At 36.5% G+C, this 24,538-nt stretch overlaps 1 protein-coding gene and 1 non-coding gene across 3 annotated transcripts; one reads left to right on the top strand and one right to left on the bottom strand.

Moving 5' to 3' along the window:
- The first annotated feature begins 1,526 nt into the window (after positions 1–1,526).
- LOC140856765 (small nucleolar RNA R71) lies at positions 1,527–1,633 on the top strand. Its single transcript, XR_012140367.1, has one exon. It is a non-coding gene; the product is annotated as a small nucleolar RNA R71 (small nucleolar RNA).
- Positions 1,634–15,313: 13,680 nt separating this feature from the next.
- LOC105041021 (S-type anion channel SLAH1) lies at positions 15,314–17,374 on the bottom strand. Of its 2 annotated transcripts, XM_073254335.1 has the most exons (3): positions 16,444–17,374; positions 15,861–16,005; positions 15,515–15,740 (listed from the first exon to the last, which is right to left on the bottom strand). In XM_073254335.1, exons 1-3 carry the CDS (start codon positions 17,317–17,319, stop codon positions 15,718–15,720), a joined length of 1,044 nt encoding a protein of 347 aa, XP_073110436.1. In that variant the 5' UTR covers positions 17,320–17,374; the 3' UTR covers positions 15,515–15,717. The 2 variants fall into 2 exon arrangements, with proteins under 2 accessions (XP_010916110.1, XP_073110436.1); XM_010917808.3 differs by lacking the exon at positions 15,861–16,005 and having other exon boundaries at positions 15,314–15,740.
- Positions 17,375–24,538: the final 7,164 nt, after the last annotated feature.

Here is a 24,538-nt window from a genome sequence, read left to right as displayed (position 1 = left end):
AGAATGGTCTTCCTAAAATGACAGGTATATGTCCTTTAGGATTCGCAACTGGCTCAGTCTCTAAAATAATAAAATCTATAGGAAAAATAAAATTTTCAACCTTTATCAGAACATCCTCGACCATTCCCTTAGGGATCCTGAGAGACCTATCAGCTAACTGTAATGTGATCCCAGTAGGTTGAAGTTTTTCTAATCTTAGTTGCTCATACACCAAATATGGAAGGATATTCACACTAGCTCCTAGATCTAGCAAGGCCTTTTTTATATTAGTTTCTCCAATAACACAAGAAATTGTTGGAGCTCCAGGGTCCTTATATTTAATTGGCACATGGCTAGATAGGTATGAACTGACACTTGCAGCCAAAAATGCTTTCTTTGGTACATTAGTGGTCCTTTTCCTAGTGCAAAGATCTTTTAAAAATTTGGTATAAGTTGGAACCTGATGGATTGTATCTAAAAGAGGAATATTAACTTGGACTTGTTTAAATACCTCTAAAATTTTATCTAAATGTTCAGATTTATTGGATTTCAGTCTGTTTGAAAAAGGAGCTCTAGGACTTTTAAGTACTGGACTAGGTGAATTTTCAGTTTCTGGTGCTTGAGGTTGAAAGGTAGTAGTTTTAGAAGGTGACTCGGCAGATGAGTCCTCTATATCATCACGTGCAACTACCTTATTGTCTATTTATTTTTCCGATCTTAAGGTATGAATGGCATTTACACCATTAACTTGGTTTTCTTGTTGGGGTCGTGGATCATTTTGGTTCCTAGGATTTGGCTCAGGTTGGCTAGGTAACCTACCATGTTCTCATTCACTAATGGTCGAAGCCAGCTGACTTACTTGCATTTCCAGATGGGCTATAGCTTGGGTGTTATTATTTATGAATTGACCCGTGGTTTACATAAAGCTGGTATGTGTCTTCATCATGGCTTCTAGGCTTTTCTCTAAAGAGGTAATTTTCTTGTCATTATCATGGAAGCCTGGCGGGTTGTTCATCACTGGGTTGGACCTTAGATTTTGCTGATTGAAATTTGGATTGCCTACATTAGGATTCTGGGACCATGAGAAATTCGGGTGATTCCTCCAACCTGGGTTATATGTGGGTGCATAAGGATTGTTCAATGGTCCTTGATAGGTGGCATTCACCTGTGCACACTCATTCGAGTAGGAACATTCTTCTAAGACATGGTCTGGTGCATTGCACCCTTTACACATGGGTGCAGATATTTGATTTACATTGGCTGGTCTCTGTAATTCTAAAGCTTCCAATCTACGTGTTAAGGTTGCAATCTTGACCTCTGATGCTAGGGTTGGTTGAATTTGATGCATTCCTCCTCTTGAAGGTGTAGCTTTATCAGGTTCCCTTGTTGTTTCCCACTGTAAATTTTTCTCGGCTAGGTCTTCTAAGAATTGCCAAGCTTCAGTAGTTTCTTTGTCCATAAATTGGCCTTGGCACATGGACTCTAGCATGGTTCTTGAGTTTGAATCTAACCCCTCATAGATGATCTGGCATAGTCTCCAAGTTTCTATTCCATGGTGTGGGCATTGGGTCAAAAGATTCTTGAAACGATCAAAGTACTTCCAAAATGATTCACCAGCTAGTTGGTAAAATTGATTTATTTCATTCCTAATCCTAGCTGTTTTATGATGGGGGAAATACTTTTTCAAAAATGTTCTCACAAAGCCCTCCCAGATAGTGACAGAATAGTTTGGCAGACTATAAAGCCACTTCTTAGCATTATCCTTAAGGGCAAAGTTGATTAATCTAAGTTTGACCTCATCCTCTGTTAATTGCAGTTTCATGGTTGCACATACCTCCTCAAATTTTCTAATAAATATATAAGCATCCTCTAATCCTGTGAATTTTGGAAGCATATTTATGATTTGAGGTTTGATTTCAAAATTGTTAGCTGTGGGTTGTGGCAACCTGATACAAGATGGTTGGATGGAGCCAACTGGATAACACAAATCCTTAAGGTCATGGGTTGGATTGGTTCAGCCATTGGAACAACAGGAATTGACTCAATTCTAACTAGACGACCCGACACTCTTCTCCACACACGAGGTGTATAGTTCTCATGTTTATACAATTTTTTTTTATAAAATTTTTATGTATAAGAAAAAGAAAGAAAAGAGAAAAAGTTCTAAAGAAAAGATCCTAAGGAGTCCTAAATCTAAAGAAAAGTAACCAAATTAATTTAAATTTTAATAATTTTTTTTTTATTTTTCAAACAAGTGAAACAATAAATTAAACTCAATCTATCCTAGGGTTAACCTAAATCTAGACAGCTCCTAACTGTTCCAAGATGACCCTTCAAGCCTTCCAAGTGGAGATTGATCAACTAGTTAGCCAGGTAAGTATAAGAGGTGGGAGGTTCACTCATCGTTGCCTTTCTAGATACCAAACGAGTTGGCCAGGCCAGCAACTGAACCAATTTAACAAACCACCCTCAGGGACTTGCCTAGACACCAACTAATCAAACAACTCAAACTTGGTAGAACTCTTAGGGTTCTTGTCCTATTGAGCTCGAATTCCTTAAGGTTGACGTCTAATTGATTTTAAGATTAAAGGTCTAGGTAATGCAATATGATGGAGATGGTTTTTGGGCTAAGGAAGGGTAATGAAATCCCCACCTTATCTTGTTAATGGGTTGATGCCCTTAGATTAATTATGAAAATACAAATGCAAATAAACAAGATGACCAAGAATGTAAAAGATTTTAATTTAGAATTTTTTTTTTATTTTGATATTTTACTTCACGATTATGAAATGTCTTTTGTTTTGTTTTATTTTTTTATTTTTTTTTTTTGTGATTAGGTAAATTCAAATGATTAGGTCTAAAAGGAAAAGTAATTAACTAAAAATAATAAAAAAAAATTAGAAGCATACCTGAGTTTTCCAGCAATCACCAACTAAATCTAGAAACCTAAAGGAAAAAGAAAGAGAGTTATAAAGCATGAGAACAAATATTTGAAAATAATTTAAAATGCCAAATCCCCGGCAACGGCGCCAAAAACTTGATGTGCAAATCTTAAAATTTGTAAATAAAATCGCAAGCGCATAGTTGCAGAGTAGCACGACCAGCGAGTACGGGTCGATCCCACAGAGACTTGGTTTAAAAATGATTTTCAAATCTATGCTCAAGCGAGCTTTAACGAAAATCGAAAATCGAAAGTTGTTTGCTAAAGACAATAAGACTAAGGATCTAGGGTTTTTGAATCCACTAGATCTAGATTAGGGAATTCTACCTAGAATTTTTTTTATTGATCCTAACGACTACTCCTCTTGTCTTTCCCAAGCATAGATTATGAAGGGACTAAGGCTGAACGATAACCCATCAAGATTCTTTACAGGGGAGTAGTAACTAGGATCCCTTAGGATTTTCTCCTCCTATGCATGAATCAAGCATGAACTATGAAGGGACTCTGACCCAACTGTAGTTCATCAAAAATTCTTGGCAAAAGAGGAAGAAAAAGAAACCCTAAGAAAAAGAAAGAACCCTATGTAAAACCCCTACTCATGATCTAGCTTCATCGCAAACCCTAGAAGGGATGCTTAGCTAGACATGATCTAAATCTACTTGCAAAATTTAAATGCAGAAAAATAAACTACCCTAATTTCATAAATTAAACTATCCTAATTGCATAAATTTAAACTGCATAATTTAAACTAACCTAATTGCATAAATTAAATTGCATAAATTAAACTATCCTAATTGCAAGAAAAATAAATTGCATAATGTAAAGAGATAAAATTGCATAAAAATAAGATTTTATAAAAAAAAATTATTACAAAAACTCAAAGCTCGAGGCTTGAGAAGAAAGCTAAAAACCCCACTATCTAGGGTTACAAGCTTGATCGGAAGGCAAGAATCATTAAAACAAGGGCCTTTGGGGGCTTTTTATAGGCATTTGGGGGTTATAAGGTTTTTCAAAACTTTAGATGTGGGACTAAGAGATTTTAGAGGGCTGTTAGGGAGGTTTAGGGGCTCAAATCTCGCTCAAAAAGCACTTAAATCCATCAAGAAACCCTAAAAATTATTTCAGCCATCCGATCTTCATCTAAAGGACCCAATTCATCTAATAAATCAAGCCGGAAGCGATTCTGGGCCGTCGGATCACGATCTGGGTGAAGCGCTGCCGTTGGATCGTGCTGCAGAGATGGGATCAGGTCGGATGCATCGCGGACCGTCCGATCAAGGCGCTGGAAGATTTCGTCTGTTGGATCGCATGCAGAAGGATCCCGTGTTGTCCTAGTGTTTATTGATTCTTGCAATTGCCTTGATTACGGTTGGATCTTGACCGACTGCGATGGTGGCCGTCCGATGGCGCAAAAATGTGGAGCGTTGGATCTTGATCAGAGAAGATCGAACCATCGAGTGATGTGAAGTTACCAGATTGCCCTTCGGACCTTCTTCTCTCTCCTCATGAGCCCTGGACCGTGCGCGTGGATCGGGCTCGCGATGCATTGCGGTGAGCCGAGACTCGCTGATTGACTGGTTTATGGTGCGTCGATGGGTCCATGGTCCAGGCGCCTGTTGCTGTGGATCAGGCGGCTAACCAGATCACAAATCAATTGATTTTTGACCAATTTTGACCTGATTTGACTCGGTTTGACCCAATTGAGTCTTCTTTCTTCATTCTTCAATTTCTGGGTCAATTTAACTCCGTTTTGCATAAAATTATGCCGTTGGAATCCTCTTTCCTTGTTCTTTCTATTATGATCTCTTCTTCTACAAAATATAATAACAAGTATCAATTTCCTAATAAAGTTAGATAATTTAGATATTAATTGATACTTTTTATGTCAATTTGTGACATAAATCAGTTATAAACCTTATTTCTTCTATCTTTATCTTAATTCTTGGATATTAAGATTTATTGAACCTATCACCCTTTACAATATGAGCACATCCAAAGAAATATTTTTCATCTCAAATTTTATACGATAGATGTAAGTTCTTTAAGGTAGTTCAAATAGCCCTAAGAATCTATCTCTATGAATCTCAATACCAATAATATAAGCAACTTCACTTATATCTTACATCTTAAAATTTTGGAATAAAAACTGTTTAGTTTCTTTAAGTGGACCAAAATTACTATTGACAAGCAGAATATAAAACTTACTCCCACTGATCTTTGGGTATATCCATTAATCAATAGTATTTATCTTTAGACTCAAAGAAGTGATTATCCCATTAAAATGAGATACCAGTATGTGGAAGTCTGTATAAGTTCATAACTGAATTTTTTTAATCTACAAAGCATATGCACTTGTCCACCGACCATAAAAATTCTTAGATTATTTCATATAGATCTCTTTCTTTATATCACTGTTAAAAAGGGCTGTTCTTACATCCACCTGACATAGCTTTAGGCCAAAATGAGTTAAAAGGCTATGACAATCTTAAAAAAAGAATAGTCAATGCCTTTCTTTTTATGTAGACTCCTTTGCCACAAGTCTGGCTTTATACTATTTGACCTTTTCATTGGGATTCTTTTTAGTCATATAGATCTGTACAAATTATTTTGTTGCATCCTTTAGATAGGTTAACTTATTTTTAAACATGGTTGTTATCCATAGAGCTCAGCTCTTCCTTTTATTGCATCCAACCACTGTAAAGAGTTCTCATATTTTATGGCTTGTAAGAATGTCTCAAGGTCATCAATCTTTTTTATCCATATTATCAAATATATCATATAATTTTATACTAATGATCTCCAGAGAGCTGTCCCTTGATCCGTTTATGGTGGTAGTTAAATAGTTACTTCATCGACAATAAAAATCTCATGGAGTGAAACTTGATAAAGTGGCGATTCCTTCTAAATGTTATCCCAAGGAATAATAATAAGAATTATCACTTCAGTCTACTTTACAGGCCCAATATTATCTCAAGGATAATGTTTCATGATTCTCCACTCCCATTAAAAATATCATTCTCTAGAAATCTAACTTTATTAATTTTTACAATCTATAATTTATGAGATGGATAATCACTAGCCATCGCTAATAGTCAGTTTGCCATCGCTAATACTATTAGTAATGGCTTGCCGTCGCTAAATCTGATGAAAATATCTTCGTCGCTAATTGTCATTATTAGCGATGGCGATTTACTGTCTCTAATAATGATAATTAGCGACAGGATGCCATCGCTAATAATTTTTTATTTTTTTAGTTATAATTTAAAAAAATTATTAGTGGCGACATTAGCGATAACCTGCCATCGCTAATAGTTTTTAATTTTTTAATTATAATTTTTAAAAAATTATTAGCAACTACAAGCCATCGCTAATGCTATCGCTAATAATTTTTTATTTTTTAAAAAAAATATTAACAATGATATGATATCATCGCTAATAGTTTTTATTTTTTAAAAAATTATAATTAAATATTTTAAAACTTATTTTATATTTTTTTTAAATTTATTATATATAAAATAATAATTATTTAATATAATTATAAATAAGAAATTAAATATATTGTATTAAAATTTTAAATTATATTTTATTTTATTCAGTAAACTGTGGTGAGCTAATTTGCTCCATAAATTATGCTGGATAAAAACTTGAACCATTATCAAGATATGAAAATTGTCTAAGTATTAGAAAAAATAATTAGAAGCCAGTCATTAAATAAGGGCACTACTTACTTAAAGTTAATAAGAAAGCATGCATGTGGTGGCAATGACTAAGAATACTCTTTGATATCCTTTCTTATTTTCAAGATCAAAACTATCATTCCTTGTCAAGAAAAACTCTAAAATAGATCTAATCCTGCAAGGACAAATACAGCATATTCTTAACTAGCCATATTTCTTCAATTTGTTTTCATTTAAGTTATCTGAGGTCAAGACCAAGAAATGTCAAATAAAATTGTGAGCTCATTGTCAAAAAGTAAACTTTGTAAAAATGAATTTTCTTTGGAGATACAGAAATTCTCCTTCAAAAATATGACTATACAAAAATTTCCATCCTTGCATTCACAAATTATTTCAAGCAATTCAAGATTGTTTCTTATTCTGGTCATCATACATGATAAGCAGTCTAAGATGCAACCGACATTAATTGATATTAGAGAATCAATCAAACTGGATATGCAAAAACTAATATCAAGACATTTAGATTTAGAAAGTAGAAGACATCAATACATAATAAGTGAAAATTTGCTGTTTAATAACATCAATCTATAATCAGGTAGGATGAATCAAGATCTTGACACTAACTTATTCATAAAAGGATATAATTTCTGCTGCAGCATCAGACCAACAAATATAATTCATATTTTTAAATACTAAGAATGTAGAGTTAGTGTAATATAATAATGTACCTGATTTACTTTACGATCAAGCCCTTGAATGCATGTACTCAACTCGATTAATCTACAAGCATGAGAACTATTTTCAGAATCATGGACAAGCAAACATTAATTTAAGTATTTGGATACAAAACAAGGTCTGATAATATAAAGAAGATAGTGTGCATGTAAAACTAGCTGATGGATAAAAAAAAAAAATATTAAAGATATTACCGATAGCTTATTTGCCACTGTTAAAATCTGTCGCTAATAATCATAACTCCATCCCTAAAAAATTATCTGAATATGGTATAATTTTAAAATTTAAATTTTATCTTTATCATTTATTATCTAAATAATTATCATTAAAGTATCACCATAAAAAATCATCTCAATTCGATAGTCCTAGCTATATCGATTAATAAAATTTGATTTCGATAGTCACGAACGTCCGTATGATAATCTGATAGATAGAGATCATCGATGGATCTAAAAATTTATAATGATCATCTCGATGATATTTATAGTGTACTATCAAAATTTTACTTGAATCAGACATCATTATCATGATTAATTTAGCACAGAATGATTTTGATCGTTAAATAAAAAATGAGTGATCAAAAGATCAAATGAAGTCCAATTAAGATGATTTTTTACATAAATGATCTCTGCTTCTATTTTAATCATTTATACGATATTGATCATAAAATCTAAACTGTGTATATATGAACTATCCATGTTAAGCAAATCTTACAAAAGTACAAGTATAATTACTTAAAGACTTTAAGAATGAGTATCAAGAGATATATAGTTTTGGATCGTTCATATATGCATAGTTTGAATTTTACGATCACCATCATACAAATGATTAAAGTAGTAGTAAAAATTATTTATCTAAAAAATTATATTGTAATCAGATGCTATTTAGCCTTTTGATCATTAGATTTTTATTTAATGATCTAAATCATCTCGTGCTAAATTGATCATGATAATGATGTTCGATTAAAATAAATTTTGTAGTATACTACAAATATGATCGATGAAATCAAATTTTAATGATCGACGTATCAAAGACCATCGAATTGAGACGATCTTTTGTGACGATACTTTAATGATAATTATTTAAATAATAAAAATAAATTTTAAATTTTAAAATTATATCATTTTTAGAAAAAATTAAAAAAAATTTTATGACGGACATTCTGTCACTAATATTTTCGTCTCTAATAATTATTAGCAACGACATTTGCCATATCTAATACTTTTTGCACCATCACTAATTATTATAATAAATAAAAAAATTTATTTTTTATGATGGACATACCATCGCTAATAGTGCCATCACTAATATTTTTTCCATCATCATTAATAATTTTAATAAATAAAAAAAATTGATGGCTAATAATGTTAAAAAAATACTTTTTATTAGTGATAAAAAAATATCATCACAATAATTAAGAATTCATCACTAATAATCTTTAAAAAAAATTTAAAAAAAATTATTAGCGATGATAAAATCGTCGTTGCTAATTGTCGTCCGTAAAAATATTTATTAATGACGGCTAGTCTACCATCGCTAATACTCTTTTTTCTTGTAGTGAATATAATCCATACTATTTTTGATCTCTTCGAATAATCAATGAAAAATCACTGATTATGCTGTGATCAATTATTTTTTCTTATGGGTTATAAACTTTGGCTTCAGCTGGACAACCCTATATATGTATGTATTTCAAACAAGTTTTCTATCAGTCCATAACTCATGAAGAATCTTTTGAACTATCTTAGTAGAAAATTTATTCAAGATATGTATAGCTATCTTTATAACCTCACCCCACAAATAAATAGATAGAGTATAATAACTTATCATAATCTGAACCATTTCTTTAAGCATCATATTCTTTTTTTCATCTATACCATTTTGATCTTGCATGCTTTGGTATTATATAATATAATATCATGTTCCTTTAGAAATTTTGCTAATGGTCCTAATCTTCATTCCATCTCAATAAATTTATCATAGTACCCATCATCTTTATCAGATTTGACTATTTTAATCACTTTTTTGATTATCTCTCTATTTCTATTTTAAACTCCTTAAAAGATCTCAAACACATCAGTCTTATCAAACAAAAAGTATAGATACATATATCATGAATATTCATTGATGAGTGTGACAAAGTACTCTTCATCTATTAGATATGGAGAAAAGATTTGCATACAACATTATGATTGATTTCTAAAGTTCCTTTAATTAACCTAGCCCCCTTTTTAAATATGTATGTCTGCTTTTTCTTTATGCAGTCAATACATAATCATAAAATCAGTAAAGTCTAATGATTATATAATCCTATCCATCACTAGCCTTATGACTCTTTCTTTAGAGGCATGCCCCTCTTTTTAATGCCATAATATAAAAAATTTTCAAAAGAATATAAAAACTTACTCCAGGATCTAAGATTATCTTGTAGAATCCAACTATCTTGATAAATGAACGTATTTGATTTCTCATGAGAATATATTGTTCACTTTCAGTCAAAATTTTTCTTAATAGCAAGCCCTATAATTTGTTGGCAATGAGCATAAATAGACTAGAGTCAATGTACTAGATAGAATTAAAAATATTTACTAAATTAGATTCAAAATACACTCAAGAGTAAAGGGTATTATTCTTTTACAGCGACTTCATACTTCATGCAGTTTTTCTTTAAGTGTCTCTTTCTTTTGCAGAAGAAGCATTTGACAACCTTATTAATGGCTTCACCTAATACCATAATAAATACTTTTTTTCTTTTGTATTGGGTATACAATTTCTTTATTTACTTTTTCACTAACTTGATGTGAAGCAAAGTTCACACTCTCTATCTTCTCTTTCTCTCAATCTTTTTTTCAATTGCATATATTTAGTTAGTAATTCACTGACTGTCCAATCTTCATTGTGCATACTTATAGGAGATCCTAAAAATATCATACTCTGATAGAAGAGAAGTGAGAATAAAATGGATCAAAGAATATCTGATATGAAAATTTTAATATCAGATTACTGTGTTGTAATATTTCTTATCCCTATAATATGCTCAGGAATGCCGGCCTTTGACTTATTAGAGCTTATTTATTTCTACTCTATATCATCCAAAAAAAATATATGCTTTATGATATGAAGAAAAAAATCTCCTAATATGCCATGTCAGATTTCTTATAGAGCAAAGTGAGTCGAATAGATTGCTCGCATTTCTCGAAAATGTTCTTCTTTTCTGGTATACTTTCATCTGTAATGGAAAAAAATTTATCCACTCAAGGTACCAGATTAAGATCAGAATATTCTAATGTGAGCATTATTTTACTCTCTTTATTTCAAAAAATTCAATCTATTAAGAGAAATTTTCCTATGCTATTATCAATAATAGTGAAAATTAATGCCGCAACTAATACATACTCACAAAATCATCAAATAATGAGATTAAGTAAACTATAGGATGAAATAATCAATATTATTCTAATAGTAAATTCTAACCTTCCTATGAGCAAAGGTTGTATCGCACATAGAATTTACTAATACTTTATTAATAAAATCAAAAACATAGATATTAAAGATAAAAAATTTTCATACTCGTGGGCCTAGAAAAAATCTATCCTTAATATTTAGATTATCATCTTATTTCAATTAAATCATAGAAATAATCATTTTTTGTGAATAAAGTTAATTATCTCTTTGACTTAATTATAATTTTATTCATATGCCATTAAATTTTAATTTATAGTCTTTATGTAATTTTTACTATATTCAGAATATTATGGCTACTCCTAAATACAATAAACCCACTAACTTTATATGATTTTTATTATATGCAGGATGCTGTGGCCACTTCTGAATATAATAAATCCATTAACTTTAATATGGTATTAAATAATACAAATAACCATATAAAGCTTTATTATGATTTTCATTTTTTATCATGATCATTATGATAAAAGGTCAGTAATTCTTTTTTTGCATATGAACAAATTAAAAAACACATAAATCAGCCATATAATATGCAAATTTATACTTTTATGCAATAAAACTATATATCAGGGACCTTATTATAATTATCAAAAAATCTTTATGTAATTAAGTTTATTTCAAGGACTAAATAATAATCCAAGCATTTTTATGTAATAAACTCTATTATAAGGATCAAGATACAATTTTAAGGATCTTTGTTCAATTTTTTACTTTATTAGGGAATATATTGTAAAAATTTCTAAATTGGTTTGATTAAGTCAATTAGAAGGGCCTTTTCAACGAATATAGACTTTATAAGGGGCTTTAATGAAAAACTGCCCTTTTTAGTAAACGGGTTCGGACTGGATTTCGGATTTCGGGTCTCACTGTTGGGTCACCTATCTGTTCCCTCTTCTTCCGATCAAAACCTGAAACCGCCATGAACGGCGGTGGCAAACACCCAAAATCTACCGTCGGTGAGGCATTGGGAGTTTTCAACCACTGGTGGCCAGCCTGATTTTGCATGATGGAAAATCGGTGAGGGGAAACGAGGAGCACATATCGGCGCTTTTGTCCCTTAAATCCGGACTGGCAGCCGTCGGAAAATTTCGGATTGGCGGACCACCACCGTTTCCCCAACCCGACAGCTGGATTCCCGACGTATGTGCTGGCGATAGACCGGTTCTTTAGGAGATGGATGGAGGGGGGGGGGGGGCCAAACTGGGACTAGCTCCTTCCCACCAAAACACGGCCGGCGGTCGCCGAAAAACCTAAATCGACTGACCGCCGCCATCTCTGATTCTCTAGCCTTCTTTATTCAAGGGAAGCTCGTCGGGGACGCGTTTGATGCAGGCCGAAGAACTGGCTGCCTTGATGGGAGGAGGGTCGCGGCCTTCTTTTTTTTTTTTTTTTTTTTGTTGTTTTATCGACTCGTGGCTGCTGGGAAAAAGGTCATCGCAAAAGGGGAAAACCAGTGGCCAGGCAGGAGTGGCCGAAGGTCATGGACCGGAGGCCCGGCCACCGTGATGAAGAGAGAAGGCCCTCGGCCTTCTTCTTCCTCTAAAACTTTTATTTATTTATTTATTCAAAAATAATTCTAGCTCAAAAATTAATTACATAATAAATAAAAAAATTATAAACCCTTTATGGGATCCAAAAATCGGCTCAAATAAAGATTGTCTCCGCTTCAGGATTCACCCCCATCCCCATCCCCATGGATATCGGAAGAAGAAAAAAAAAAATATTCATAAATAATAATCAAAATATTTAATATATCAAAAATAAACATAAACATGACATATATAATTTTTTTATATAGCAATAAAATTAATAGAGCTAAACAAAATAGCATAGAAGATCGTTTTGGTATCACTGAATGTAGAAAATCTTAATCTTTAATACAAAAATAATCATACTTCCAATCATTATTGTTTAAGTCTCAGATGAATCAACTATCAAAAGCATACAATGATCTACAATCTGCAACCACAAAAAAATCAATCCTGAATGCTCTTCTTTGTTCAGTCACAAAGACTTCTACAATGATTGTATTGAGCTCAACTTTATCAAATCATCTAATATATCCTCACCACTTAATTAAAAATTTATCTTTAGTCAGAGTTCAGATCAATTAAAACATATAAAATAAATTTCGATACATGTTAGTGTGGATCGCATCCGAATGAATTTAATCAGAGAAATCACAACATTGCAATCATAGGGGTATAGAAGGTTGAATTAATCGCTACATTGACTTAAGAGTGGACAGCTTGTAATGTTCCCTCATTCGAAGAGAATACCGTTGTTCAAATCGGATTATCTTCCTCTTGTGTAGATCTGCCAGCAATCTTCCACCTACCAAATCAGATTTTAATGTCAACAGCTTCCAAATTTCTTCTCCATTATACCATGTTTTGAAGGTGTTCCTCACTCCAACAACTTCCTTCTGTGGTAGTCTATTTGACCATTTTCCCCAATATTTTCCCTTGGAACCAAATTTCCACTTGCACCTAGATTTTGCTGCATTAGAAGATTGCCAATGTACCATATACTTGTGATGACGATGACGATGTTGATGAATCATTGTTTGGCAATGATCCATGCCAAATTCGGTTCTGTCCCTCCTCCGTAATGCCAAGTTCCTGCAACTTGTGTCACTGACATGTTATGTTATGTTGCTCCTCTCTTTCCAATTGCATCAAAAGAGGTGAGGTATCCTCGCTGCAGGAGTCCTTGTCATTGTCGGTGTCACACTCCTAAAGACTCCATGAGATACTACAAACTTGACGCTAAGAGTCCCAGTCCATCACGACATTAGGAAGGACATGGAGTCATTTTTGACAATATAGATTAATATCAAGCGTTGGGGTCCCCCCAAGTTGAGATCTCTCTTCTTGTCCAGCAGTATCGGACCCACACAAGTTTGACATTACGGCTGGAATATCTTACGTGGTAGCATTTCTCGGAGTAAAAGTACGGAGATGAACATGCCAAAATCCCTCCATCAAATCTCCACTCCTCTCGATCCGCTCGACCGGACAGAAAAGTACAAGACCCAAAGCTAACAAGAATCTTCCAGTTAGATAGAGGGTTATCCTGCACAATTGTTTATTTATATGAGACGATCTATCCATTCATAGCCTGTCTCCATTTGAATTTCGTTAGTGATAAGGCTGCTTGGTAATTCCCATCGGTAAGCTAATGTTGAAGCATCTCGAGCTAATGTGATGGATACTCTCGTCCATTGGAAAAGTTCTTAATAGCAAATTGCTTGCTTCCATCACGATTGTTGGATGGTTTGATGACATTTTAGCTGGTGATTCACACAGCATGCACGTGGAGCAAATACTTGAGGAGATGACATTACCAATTTGTAAGATCGGTAAACCATAGCTCTAAATTGGTCTATAGGACTTAATATCTAATGTCCCATCTTACTTAATCTTGACCTTTCAAATATAAAAGAAACAAATGATGCGCAGGAAAATATGGCAGTCTATTTTTTATTACTTTTTTGTGCAAGAAGGTCATAAGATTCGTTTCATTTGGTTTAAGAAGTCTTCTTTTTTTTTTTGTTTTTTTGGTTGAAGGAAGGTTTTAGAAGTAAAAGAAACAAAGTCCATATCCCCCTCGTACTAGAGGAGAGCAATCAGAAGAAAAGTAAAAGCAACCAAAGCCCCAGGTCCCAGATTTATAACTCTAGTAAATTTGACGGCCATGTGTTCCTTGTTGGTGGTTCAAGTTTTGTTTTGTTTCTCTTTTTTGATTTTTCCACTATTAGACACTTGCTTTAGATTTTTCGTTTGTTTCCATCCTAGACATGGAACATGCTTTCGTATACGGATACTGGAATCCTTCGTTTCTGTACTTCTGGAGTCGGAGCCATGTTGGGCTGAGTTAAGCTAGTCTATTAGTGGCTTGGGTCTGGAGTTGGATCTGATTGACTTGCTTGGGCCTTCGCCTCGTTGAACGAAGTATTTTAGACACCTGCTATACGGTGTGTGTGTGTGAGAGAGAGAGAGAGAGAGAGGTTTCCTACATCTGCTGTAGTGAGAGGATTCCCAACCTTCTGTCTGTTTTTTTTTTTTTGAAAAAAAAAAAACTATCACTCTCTCTTGGATGGAGCTAGATATGGTTAGATCTTCAGCTTTCTTGTATTCATTTATTTAATGGAACTCTCCTACCCCATCAATCTTTAATTAAAGAAACCGCAGTTGTTGTCAAGACTTCTATAACGTCAATTGGACATGGTAGAAAAAGAAAAGACGCAAAAGAATGCACATCAAACTTTCCTTAATTCATTTTGTCAGAGATCCAATGCTTGACACATTTGATAAGTCAGTATAACAATAAAAATATATTGCAATCAACATCACTGCCTTTAGGCTGTGAAATAGAGATCAATTTTTCATCCCTTTGTCATTATGAAAAAAATTAGGTATAAAGTAAATCTAAGTTACAAAATTACATTTTTAGGCACGCATATATATATATATATATATATATATATATATATATATATATATATATATATATATATATATATATATATATATATATATATATATATATATGCTACAATTGACATATTTCAATTCAATGTCCTCCAGTAATAATGTACACGCAAAAGCTACACCAGTCTGCATTTTTGGGAAATCGAATGGATCCGCATCAGACCATGCCCGACCTTAAAGTCGTCAATGTCGTATGAGATTGGAGCACAAAAATGGATCATCGTGGGGCAATAGATCATGAGGTTTTAACGCCGTGAATACCATAAGGATCAGCGTCACCACCACCGAGAGCACGGATAAGACGAGCATCAGCAAGTTTGCCATCTCTGCCTTCACCTCCTGGGCATATTCCGTGGCAGCGAGAGCCAGAATGGTCAACGGGAAAGAATAAGCCCACCAAGCGACACTGAACCGTCTCATGGATCTCTTAAACAACGCCGGCCGTGAGACCTATATTAAAGTTTCAGGACAAAGTAAACACGAATTAGTCCATAGAGGGTGGATCCAAAGAAATCTGCGAGCTACTTCGTTTGGAAGACAAGAAAAGTTAATTGGATTTTTGAATTGGACCTTTACAGCTAAGGCCGAGTGGAAAATCTAATAAGCCACTGGGCCGTGACGTGGTGGCGTGAGTGGCCATGCAATACACTACGATAACGTGTATGGCAACACCCCGCGCCGTCCTTGTCCCCTTCTTTTTCTGTTTTTCCGCAGCCTGAAAACAGCTCGAAGGAAGAGGGAGAAAAGTAGTATGGGAACAGTAATGACCGGTAGTCAGTATTGTTATGCTAAGTTCTATCCGATTCCAGGAATTCCGCATATTCCTATTTTTTGTTGACTTCTTTTCCCTTTTACGATAACCACTACCATACAACAGAAGGCGTCAAAATACATCACTGTTTTCGATATAAATAAATATTGTACGATGTTGCTTTCATTAGTAGTAGTGATATGTACAGGCGTAGAAGAAAGAGTAGAGAAATTCGTTTTTTTTTCTGGTACTCTTAACATCGTTGGCTTTAATATTTGACGAAGGAAAAATTGATGATGATGATAACGTTATGGAAATTAATGATCACTAAATAATAATAATAAGAAGAAGAAGAAGAACAGTAATAATAAAGGAAGGGTTGGTTGGTTAGCACTTAATTACCACGGAGGCGAAAAGGAAAAGGGAGAGGAAGAAGAGCATCTTGCAGGAGGTGTCGAAGGAGGAGGAGATGGAGTCCCAGGCGAGGCTGGCCATGCTAGGGGCGGCGAAGAAGAGGAAGAAGACGGGGCGCAACATTGCGGGGAGCGAGTCGCTGCCGAGGAATCGCTGGTAGAGAGTGACGAAGAGGACGAGATAGTGGGCGATGCCGAGGGAGAACATGCAGACGGCGCTCTCCCGCCAGCCCATCTGGGCGGCGGCGCGGGCGCCGACGAGGTTGCCGATGACGGTGATCTGGCTGGTGGGGTTGGCGACCATGGACAGGAACTTCTTGCCCTTGGTGAACCACTGGCCGTAGATTTTGATGTCGAGGGCGAGGATGGGGAGGGAGAAGAGCCAGCAGAGGAGGAGGTAGGACCTGGTGTGGGGGCGGAGGAAGGGGGTGGACTGGAGGAGGAGGAGCCAGGAGATCCAGGGTGCGAAGAGGTAGTTCACGCCGACGTGGTGGGCGAACTCGGCACGGACGCTGCGGAAGCGGAAGAGGCAGCGGGCGGCGTAGAGGAGACAGAGGGCGACGAGGGTGAAGAGGGCCAGGGACCACAGCATGACGAAGGCGGCGGCGGGGAGCATGTGGACGACCGGCCGCAGGGCGTGGGCGTCCGTCGTCGGCTCGCTCAGCGTCTTCCAAAGCAAGGCCTGCCCGCAGAGGGAGAGGCTGATGCGGAAGTAGCCGGCGTGGAATCTTGTTAATATCCACAGCTTGGACACGGCCCTGTCGGTGCTCACGTTCAGGCTTGGCGGTGAGGAAGTGGTGGTGGTGGTGATGATTTGGAGCTGGAGTGGAAGTGGGTGGGCTTTTTGGAGCTCTCTCGCTTCCATCGATCACTCGCTCGCTCTTAGTCTCTCTCTCTTCTTGGTGGGTGACATTCGGACGCGGGCATGTGGCATATATAAAGAAGGGAAGGAAGAGACTTAACAGTAGATGCTGGCTTGGATTCCAGTGAAGGGGTTTGGCTGACTGGACGAAGTAAAGTAGAGCACGCCTCTGTCGGCCTTTGGACCCAAAAGAGGTTCGTGAGGTTGAACCCGCAGTAAAGGTTAGACGAATGGTAGGGCCCGTCCGAGTGGAAGGGCTTGATTTGACTAGTACTGGGCTCGACTGGTGTTAGAAAGTTGGGGTCAAGTAATTACCGGATCATTTGTTCCTAGGTAGGCCCCCTGGCTAGTGTCTTAAATCTTACTCGGTGACTTTGGTTCCGCCACTATGCGGCATAGCGCACGTTGGAGGGCAATGACAGCACCCGTACGCATTGGTGAGGTGTGTAACCCCTAATCCCCACCACTGCTGCCGTTGATGTTCATGTGCGTGGGGCTGACATTGATACAGTCCGCATGTGTAAAGGGCTGAGCATTTGCATGGCACCATGAGTGGTCCAGAATCCCAGATTGGTCGATATATATTTCTTTTTGAGAAAAAGAAAAGGGAACGAATTAATTCCCCCCGCTCCATCCGTAAATAGAGGCACTAAGAGATACCTAGGTGGCCTTCAAGCTGAGTTTGAGGATTGCAGAGAGACGTTAAAAAAAAAAGAAGCAGGAAAGAGAAGGTCTACGGGATCATTGAAGGATTCTATATCGATCTCTGTCCTGAATTAGATCCCTCCATGAGAGCTGAAGTCAGGCTGGTAGCTTTTTTTTCAAAAGATCCTACTATTTCTTTCTTTCCAAATCTTCCATAAGATGGCTATTAACAAGATAAGAAGAGTTGGTGTAAAAGATCCTTCCATTTGATACCATAATATTGAATCAAGCTGATATAAAAGAGGAGTGACAGGGTATGCGCAAATAAAATACTGATAATATGTAGATTTATCGGATACAGTTTATTATGCTCCAGTAGACAAATTTCATATGAAAATTAAATATTCATCAAATTGATATATATTTTTTCTATTGCTAGATTTTCTACTACTTGCTGCACTTACTAGCCACTTTGCTAGTTCTTGAGTGTCGATAAATAAGCCCTTTAACCAATATTCATATAATACTCTTAGCACTAGTTGCTTTTAGGCAAGTTGCTGGACATATGATAAATGATCTAATCTAAGAATGTAAGATTATATAGCAGGTATTGATTATTTTTTAATATTTAATAAAATTAAAATTTTGATTTTTTATGCATGAGTGATATAATTGCCATTCTACATAAGAGATGCTAAAAATGTAGCAATTAGAATTTAATATCTCCATGACAATAGTATTTTTATTTTATTAATAAACAATAGTATTTCTATTTTAAAAAATAAATCGATATTTTTATAAAAATAAATTTATTTTTAAATAGCCATGCCTTTTCTTCTTTTCCACACCATGGATATTGCTTAAGAAAAAAAGCCAAATATTAAAAACAACTCTAGCTAATAGATTTATGTTGTGACAAAGTATTATTATATTTTTTGAAAAAAATTAGTTTTTTTTTTTAAATAGTCAAGCCTTTTCTTCTTTCCCACATGCGCGCGCGCACACATTTACACAATTACGTCAACCATCATCATCATTATTATCGTTTCTTTTAAAGAAAAGAAAATAAAAAGCTGATACAGATCCACCTCCTCAGACGTACTGTCCTCAACAAAACAATGAGACAGGATAACGATGAACTATTTTTTTTTTTTTTCCTTTCCGGCACAAAACATGAACCGATTAAAGTTGGTGGAATGATGTTTAAAACTCTTGCTGGAATCAGAGACAAAAGCAGAATATGCCTACAAACAAAAATATATACTTAAAGGGGAGCATAAAGAGCTACTTAACATCCAAAAAAAAAAAAAAAAACCAAAAAAGAACACCTAAGTCCAAGCCAACTTGACCACCATGACCAGGTCATCCAGATACATCTACTTCAAAGCAATTAGTCCTCCTCAGGCAGGAAAGCGTGGAGAAGTTCAGCAGCATGCTTTTAATCTCTAAAGTGCTCATAAGCAGGGCAACTTACAGGAGGCTACTGATCCTAGACAGCAATATTATACAGTGACAGGAATTAAGTGCGCGACCGACGGGGCCTCCACCCAGCTCGCCATCTTTTTCCGCCTAGCCAAGCTGAGGGTGACCATAAACAAGTACAGTGCACCCATGTCGCGGTCCCTAGTGTCATTATTATACGCCAGTTCCAAGCTTTCCAGTTTTTTAAACTATTCCGTACTTCGTCTTCTCCAAGTTGGATGAGACAAAGCGGGCGATGCTGGTTCACCATAGGCTATGGTCTCAAAATAGCTCAACAAGTGGTGGCCAATGGATCCCTAGTAGACTATGAAAGCTCTAGTTTATGATTTAACTATCAAAAGCTTAATCTTTGGAGAGGATACAAATCTCATGAGGGTATTATAACTTTGATGTCACCAGAGCAGTTCCATTTTGACCTTCAAAAAGGAAAAGGTGCAGAGGATGAAGTCATATCCAATTGTGAGCCGGGCAAATTTAACCTGTTGGCCCCATGTATCTTAGAGTGAGGCCCACCAGAATGCAAGGCTTCCTGGAAATTAATGGATTACCATGATCCACTAATAAAAGTAGGTAAAGGAGGGGACCCAAGTGGACTAGATCATGGCGGCTCAGTAGTCGAGTACCCTCTTGGGAGGTGGCTCGAGACGATCGAAAATTGACAGCGGTAGTGGGCAAGCAAGTTGCAAGTTAAAAAGAACCATCGCAGTAATAGCTATGTTAGAATTGGATACAGCTGTTGGTTTCTTTGATTGGATATATATTCTCACCTTAGGCATCTTCCAGCGTTGCACCACGAAAAATCTCGGCGAGCAACCCAAACCTCGTCGTCTTGGACAGTTGTAGTGCAATATCGTTCGGGAATCTAATGTTCTACGCATGCTTCTAATCTTCGCAAGTTGAGTATAGTATAAATTACTACCCTTTCCCTCTAGATTGGTGATGTTGGTCCCCAAAAAATCTCATGTGCCAATCATTTTTTATTTTAATATATTTACCTAAATATGATATTGGCCTTGTTGCACAAAATAGCTCGACAGCTCCATCCTGATCATCTGTTAGGAACACAGGATTTTGACCATACTTGAATAGGTTACGTGCATGATATCATTTTTGTCCTTTCAACATTTCATCAGTGATGGACATTAGGGATGGCAGTAGGTTGAGTATAAGTTGAATAGATCATTGGACATACAATGTTCATATTTGCCTCAAGACAGGGTTGGATGAGTAGGACCGGACAAATTGGACGGATCAGATCAGATGAAGTTATAAAATATATATATATATATATCGGTAGATTTGGAGAGGAATTTATATCATTCATATCAATCTAATATATATATATATATATATATATCGGTAGATTTGGGGAGGGATTTATATCATTCATATCAATCTAAAATTTATTATAGATCAAGTAAAATTTATCCTATTCAAACCGGATCGATTGAGTTATTCGATGGGAAAAAATAAATTGCTATGGGCATGTGCAAGTGTTTGTACCATCAATAGTATCATTGGTGTCCTCCTTTTTGATAAATGTCAACGTTCTTGGAATTAATGAAATGTTGAACCAGTGTGTCAGGTAGGCCCGCTTATAAGTCAAACCTGATCTGATTTAGACCCAATCGTACATCTATAGTTGAGCATGGTTTGGAGAATAGGAACCGACTTCCTATCAGTTAGGTATGGATCTTATGACGGACTTGACATGATGAATTTTGAATGGATCTGACTTATCAAATAAAAATATATAAATGGTGAGAACCAACAATAATAAACCAAATGTTGGATTGGATCTATGTTTAAATCTTTGACCTGAGGCCAATTTGAACTTGGTCTCCATCAAGGAAGACCTGGGCCCAACTTTAGCTACTTGAAACACTATTCTGCTTTTGCTCGAAATGAACTTTTATTAATGATCATATTTAATATTATTATTATTATTATTATTATTAATTATTGGCTAAAAAAAACCATGATCAATAAAATTGCAGCCATTCATCAAATTCTACCATGTACATAAAAATTTCTTACACAAACTTTTAGTGGCATGAACGTTTTGAAAGAATTTTGCTGGTCATGTGACTTACAAGTCCACAATAAACCCCCTATTTAATCTTAGTTTATTCAAAGATTTAATGTGACCATTGAATTTAATAGGATTTGCAACAATATACCTTTTCTTTTGAGATAGAAGGAGCAATTCCTCTGCTATCTATAGCAATGTTTCAATACATCCAATTGGTCATGAGCCTAAGTTCAATCAATATCCTATCTTCTAATATTAACAACTCCAAATCTATTATTTATGTTTTATATAAATGAATCTTGACTGATTACAGGGTGAGAAAAAAAAAAGACAAAATGAAATACACATGCTTGTTTAATGATCGAGATAGAGATTTATAAAATTTTGGCAAGCAAATTAATTGATCACTTAAGTAATATGTTAATCTATGGTTAACTAACTAACCAATAAAAACAAAATATATGAACAACTCCCTTATCGAATAATACATGAACATTTCCCATATACCCTGGAGCAAGAAGTGAAGAAACATTTGCATGCAATGAGGACACTCAAATAGGGATAGCAATCGGATCGGATTGGGTCATAAATGGATCGGATAAAATATGGGTCGGATAAAAAATGTTCAAACATGAATTCGACTTATTTATTAAATAGGTCAAATATTAAAATCTGAACCTGATCCATTTAATAAACAGGTTATTCGATCCGATCCATTTAATCTGTTTATAATCCGCTGGAGAAAAAAAAATCCAACCTATTTAATGACCTATTTTTTTAAATAAATCCGCTCATCTAATCACCTGATTCACCTCTCCATCTTCGATCTCTGCAACTCTGCCTCCGTCCACGCTCTCCACTGCCTCCGTCCACCGCTCTCCGCCACACTCTCCGTGCTCACCTTGGGAACGATGGTGAGGACCTTGGCAAAGGAGAGATCCTTGGTGGTGGAAATGGAGGTGACGGAGTAGACGATGGTGAAGGTGGAGAGGACGAGGAGGGCGAGGAGGTAGGTGGCCTTGAAGAGGATGAAGGTGGACCATTCGACGGAGAGGCAAGAGAGGATGGCGGATTGGGAGGAGGAGCCGGGAGGGGCGACGTTGAGGGCCACCTCACTGTGGTCGATTTTGAAGAAGAGGAGGTGGGAGACGTGGATGTGGGTGAGAAAAAGAAGAGAGAGGGGGAGGACTAGGGCAAGGGCAATCTAGGTGAAGAGGCACCATCATAAGAGAAGGATCTTGTAGGTCTCGTGGTAGATTCCCATCAGACCTAAGAATTGGAGCTCTTTCAGCTCTCGATCCATGCCGCAGACTCGAACAAGGAAAAGAAAGATTAGGATTTCTTTTTATGGGGATTGGGAGAGATTCGGAATCAAGCAGATGGAAGGATAAAATGAGGAAAAGTGGAAATGATGACTTATCAAAAAAAAAAAGGAAAAGATGAACACGAAAGCGGTGCGAGTGTTGAAAATTTTCTCCGATCGAACACGAGCCATTCAAATTTTGTCATGGGCCATCGTCCAAATATTTTAAATAAACATGATAAACAAGTTAAACAAGCTGGACAAGTTAAAAAATTTAAAAATATATTTGATCTATTTAATAAATAAATTAAATAAATTAATTTATTTATAATTTAAATATATTTAAATTAAATTTAAATTTATTTAAAATAAATCGAATATGAATCAATCGAATCATATTTTACCATCCCTTCACTCGGACGCGTTTGGTATTCTTAAATCTTATTTAACTCTTGACACAATCCTCCCGGATGACTCCACTTTCGTACACCTCTAATACCGCCATTGCATTTTCAAAATTACCCTTTTTGTCCTTAATTAATGTCATGTCTATCGATAATGATATAACCTTTAATCGGGAGACTTCTATATTAGATGTTGTCCGTTTGCTCAAAATACCTTTCAGATGCGCCGTCTACTTGGTATACAAAGCTTATAATGCAAATAAAAAAATTGTTAAGATTTGACGCTTCGAGATTCAGTCCACATTGAGCCCACAGCGAGGTTCGCGGTAAAAAACGGAGTCCAACGAGACTAAGATCACCCGAAACGGAGCTCGGATGAAAGAGATACGAGCTTTTGAAGTCGGCACGAGATTCGAGACGGTGGAGGACCACCGACGACCGGCGGCGGGCTGTAGCGGCGCGGTCGCAGGGGTGACGCACAGGACGCATGACCCAGGCCCGCACGGGATGCGCGACCCACGCGGGCGGGCGGCCCAGGCGGGCGCTTGGCCCAGTCCGCGCGCAGGCCCGCGCGCAGGCGCGGCCTAGGCCCGCGCCCGCGGGCCGGCCCAGGCCCAGGCGGCCTGCTGGCCCTTTGGCCCGGTCCACCGTGGATCGGGTGGTCCACAGCTGGGCCTGTGGACCGCATGGGCATTTTTCACGCGTTTCTCACGGTCCATAGTACTATTTCGTGGACTGGAGTACGATCGGAGGGCCCAGAGACATCTCGGTCTTGATCCGACGGTCCAGAGGATTATCTGGCTTTGTTTAGGATTCCTAATCCATCTCTAATCAAGTTTTAAGCCCTTTAAATAGGCTGATCGGTAACAGAGAGAGTTAGTGGTTCGGTTTTTCTGCTGAGGCCGCAAGAAACTCGAGAAGAGGAAGAAGAGAGAGGCTGAAGCGCTGAGAGAGGAGCAGGAGGCTCCTGGACAGCGGTCGCCAGGCACTTCAGGGGTTCAGGGGGTCTTCCAAGAGAGAGAGAACTTTTGTGAGGGAAACTTCCAGTGAGAGAGAATTGGGTATACAAGGGTTGAGGGTGAGGTCTCCTCTTGTAAAATTTCTTTTTCATAGTGAAGTTTGCATGCCCCGTGGAGGCGAGTCCTTTTGTGGCTGATCCACGTATTTTGATTGTTTTTTCTTTTATTTTGTTTCTTCTTTCTTCCTGCTGCATCACGTGGTACTGAAAGGATCTTAGGAGGTAGTGTCCTGGCCAGACATCCACCCAACAAGTGGTATCAGAGCAAGGTGATACAAGGATGCAGATTGCAGTGGTGGTGAGCAAGACTGAAAATGGAGAAGACAGAAATAATCAAG

This window comes from Elaeis guineensis, chromosome 3 (assembly GCF_000442705.2).
Source record: "Elaeis guineensis isolate ETL-2024a chromosome 3, EG11, whole genome shotgun sequence".
Taxonomy (NCBI): domain Eukaryota; kingdom Viridiplantae; phylum Streptophyta; class Magnoliopsida; order Arecales; family Arecaceae; genus Elaeis; species Elaeis guineensis.
The sequence above is the reverse complement of the archived record's forward strand: the minus strand, read 5'-3'. Positions and strand labels throughout refer to the sequence as shown.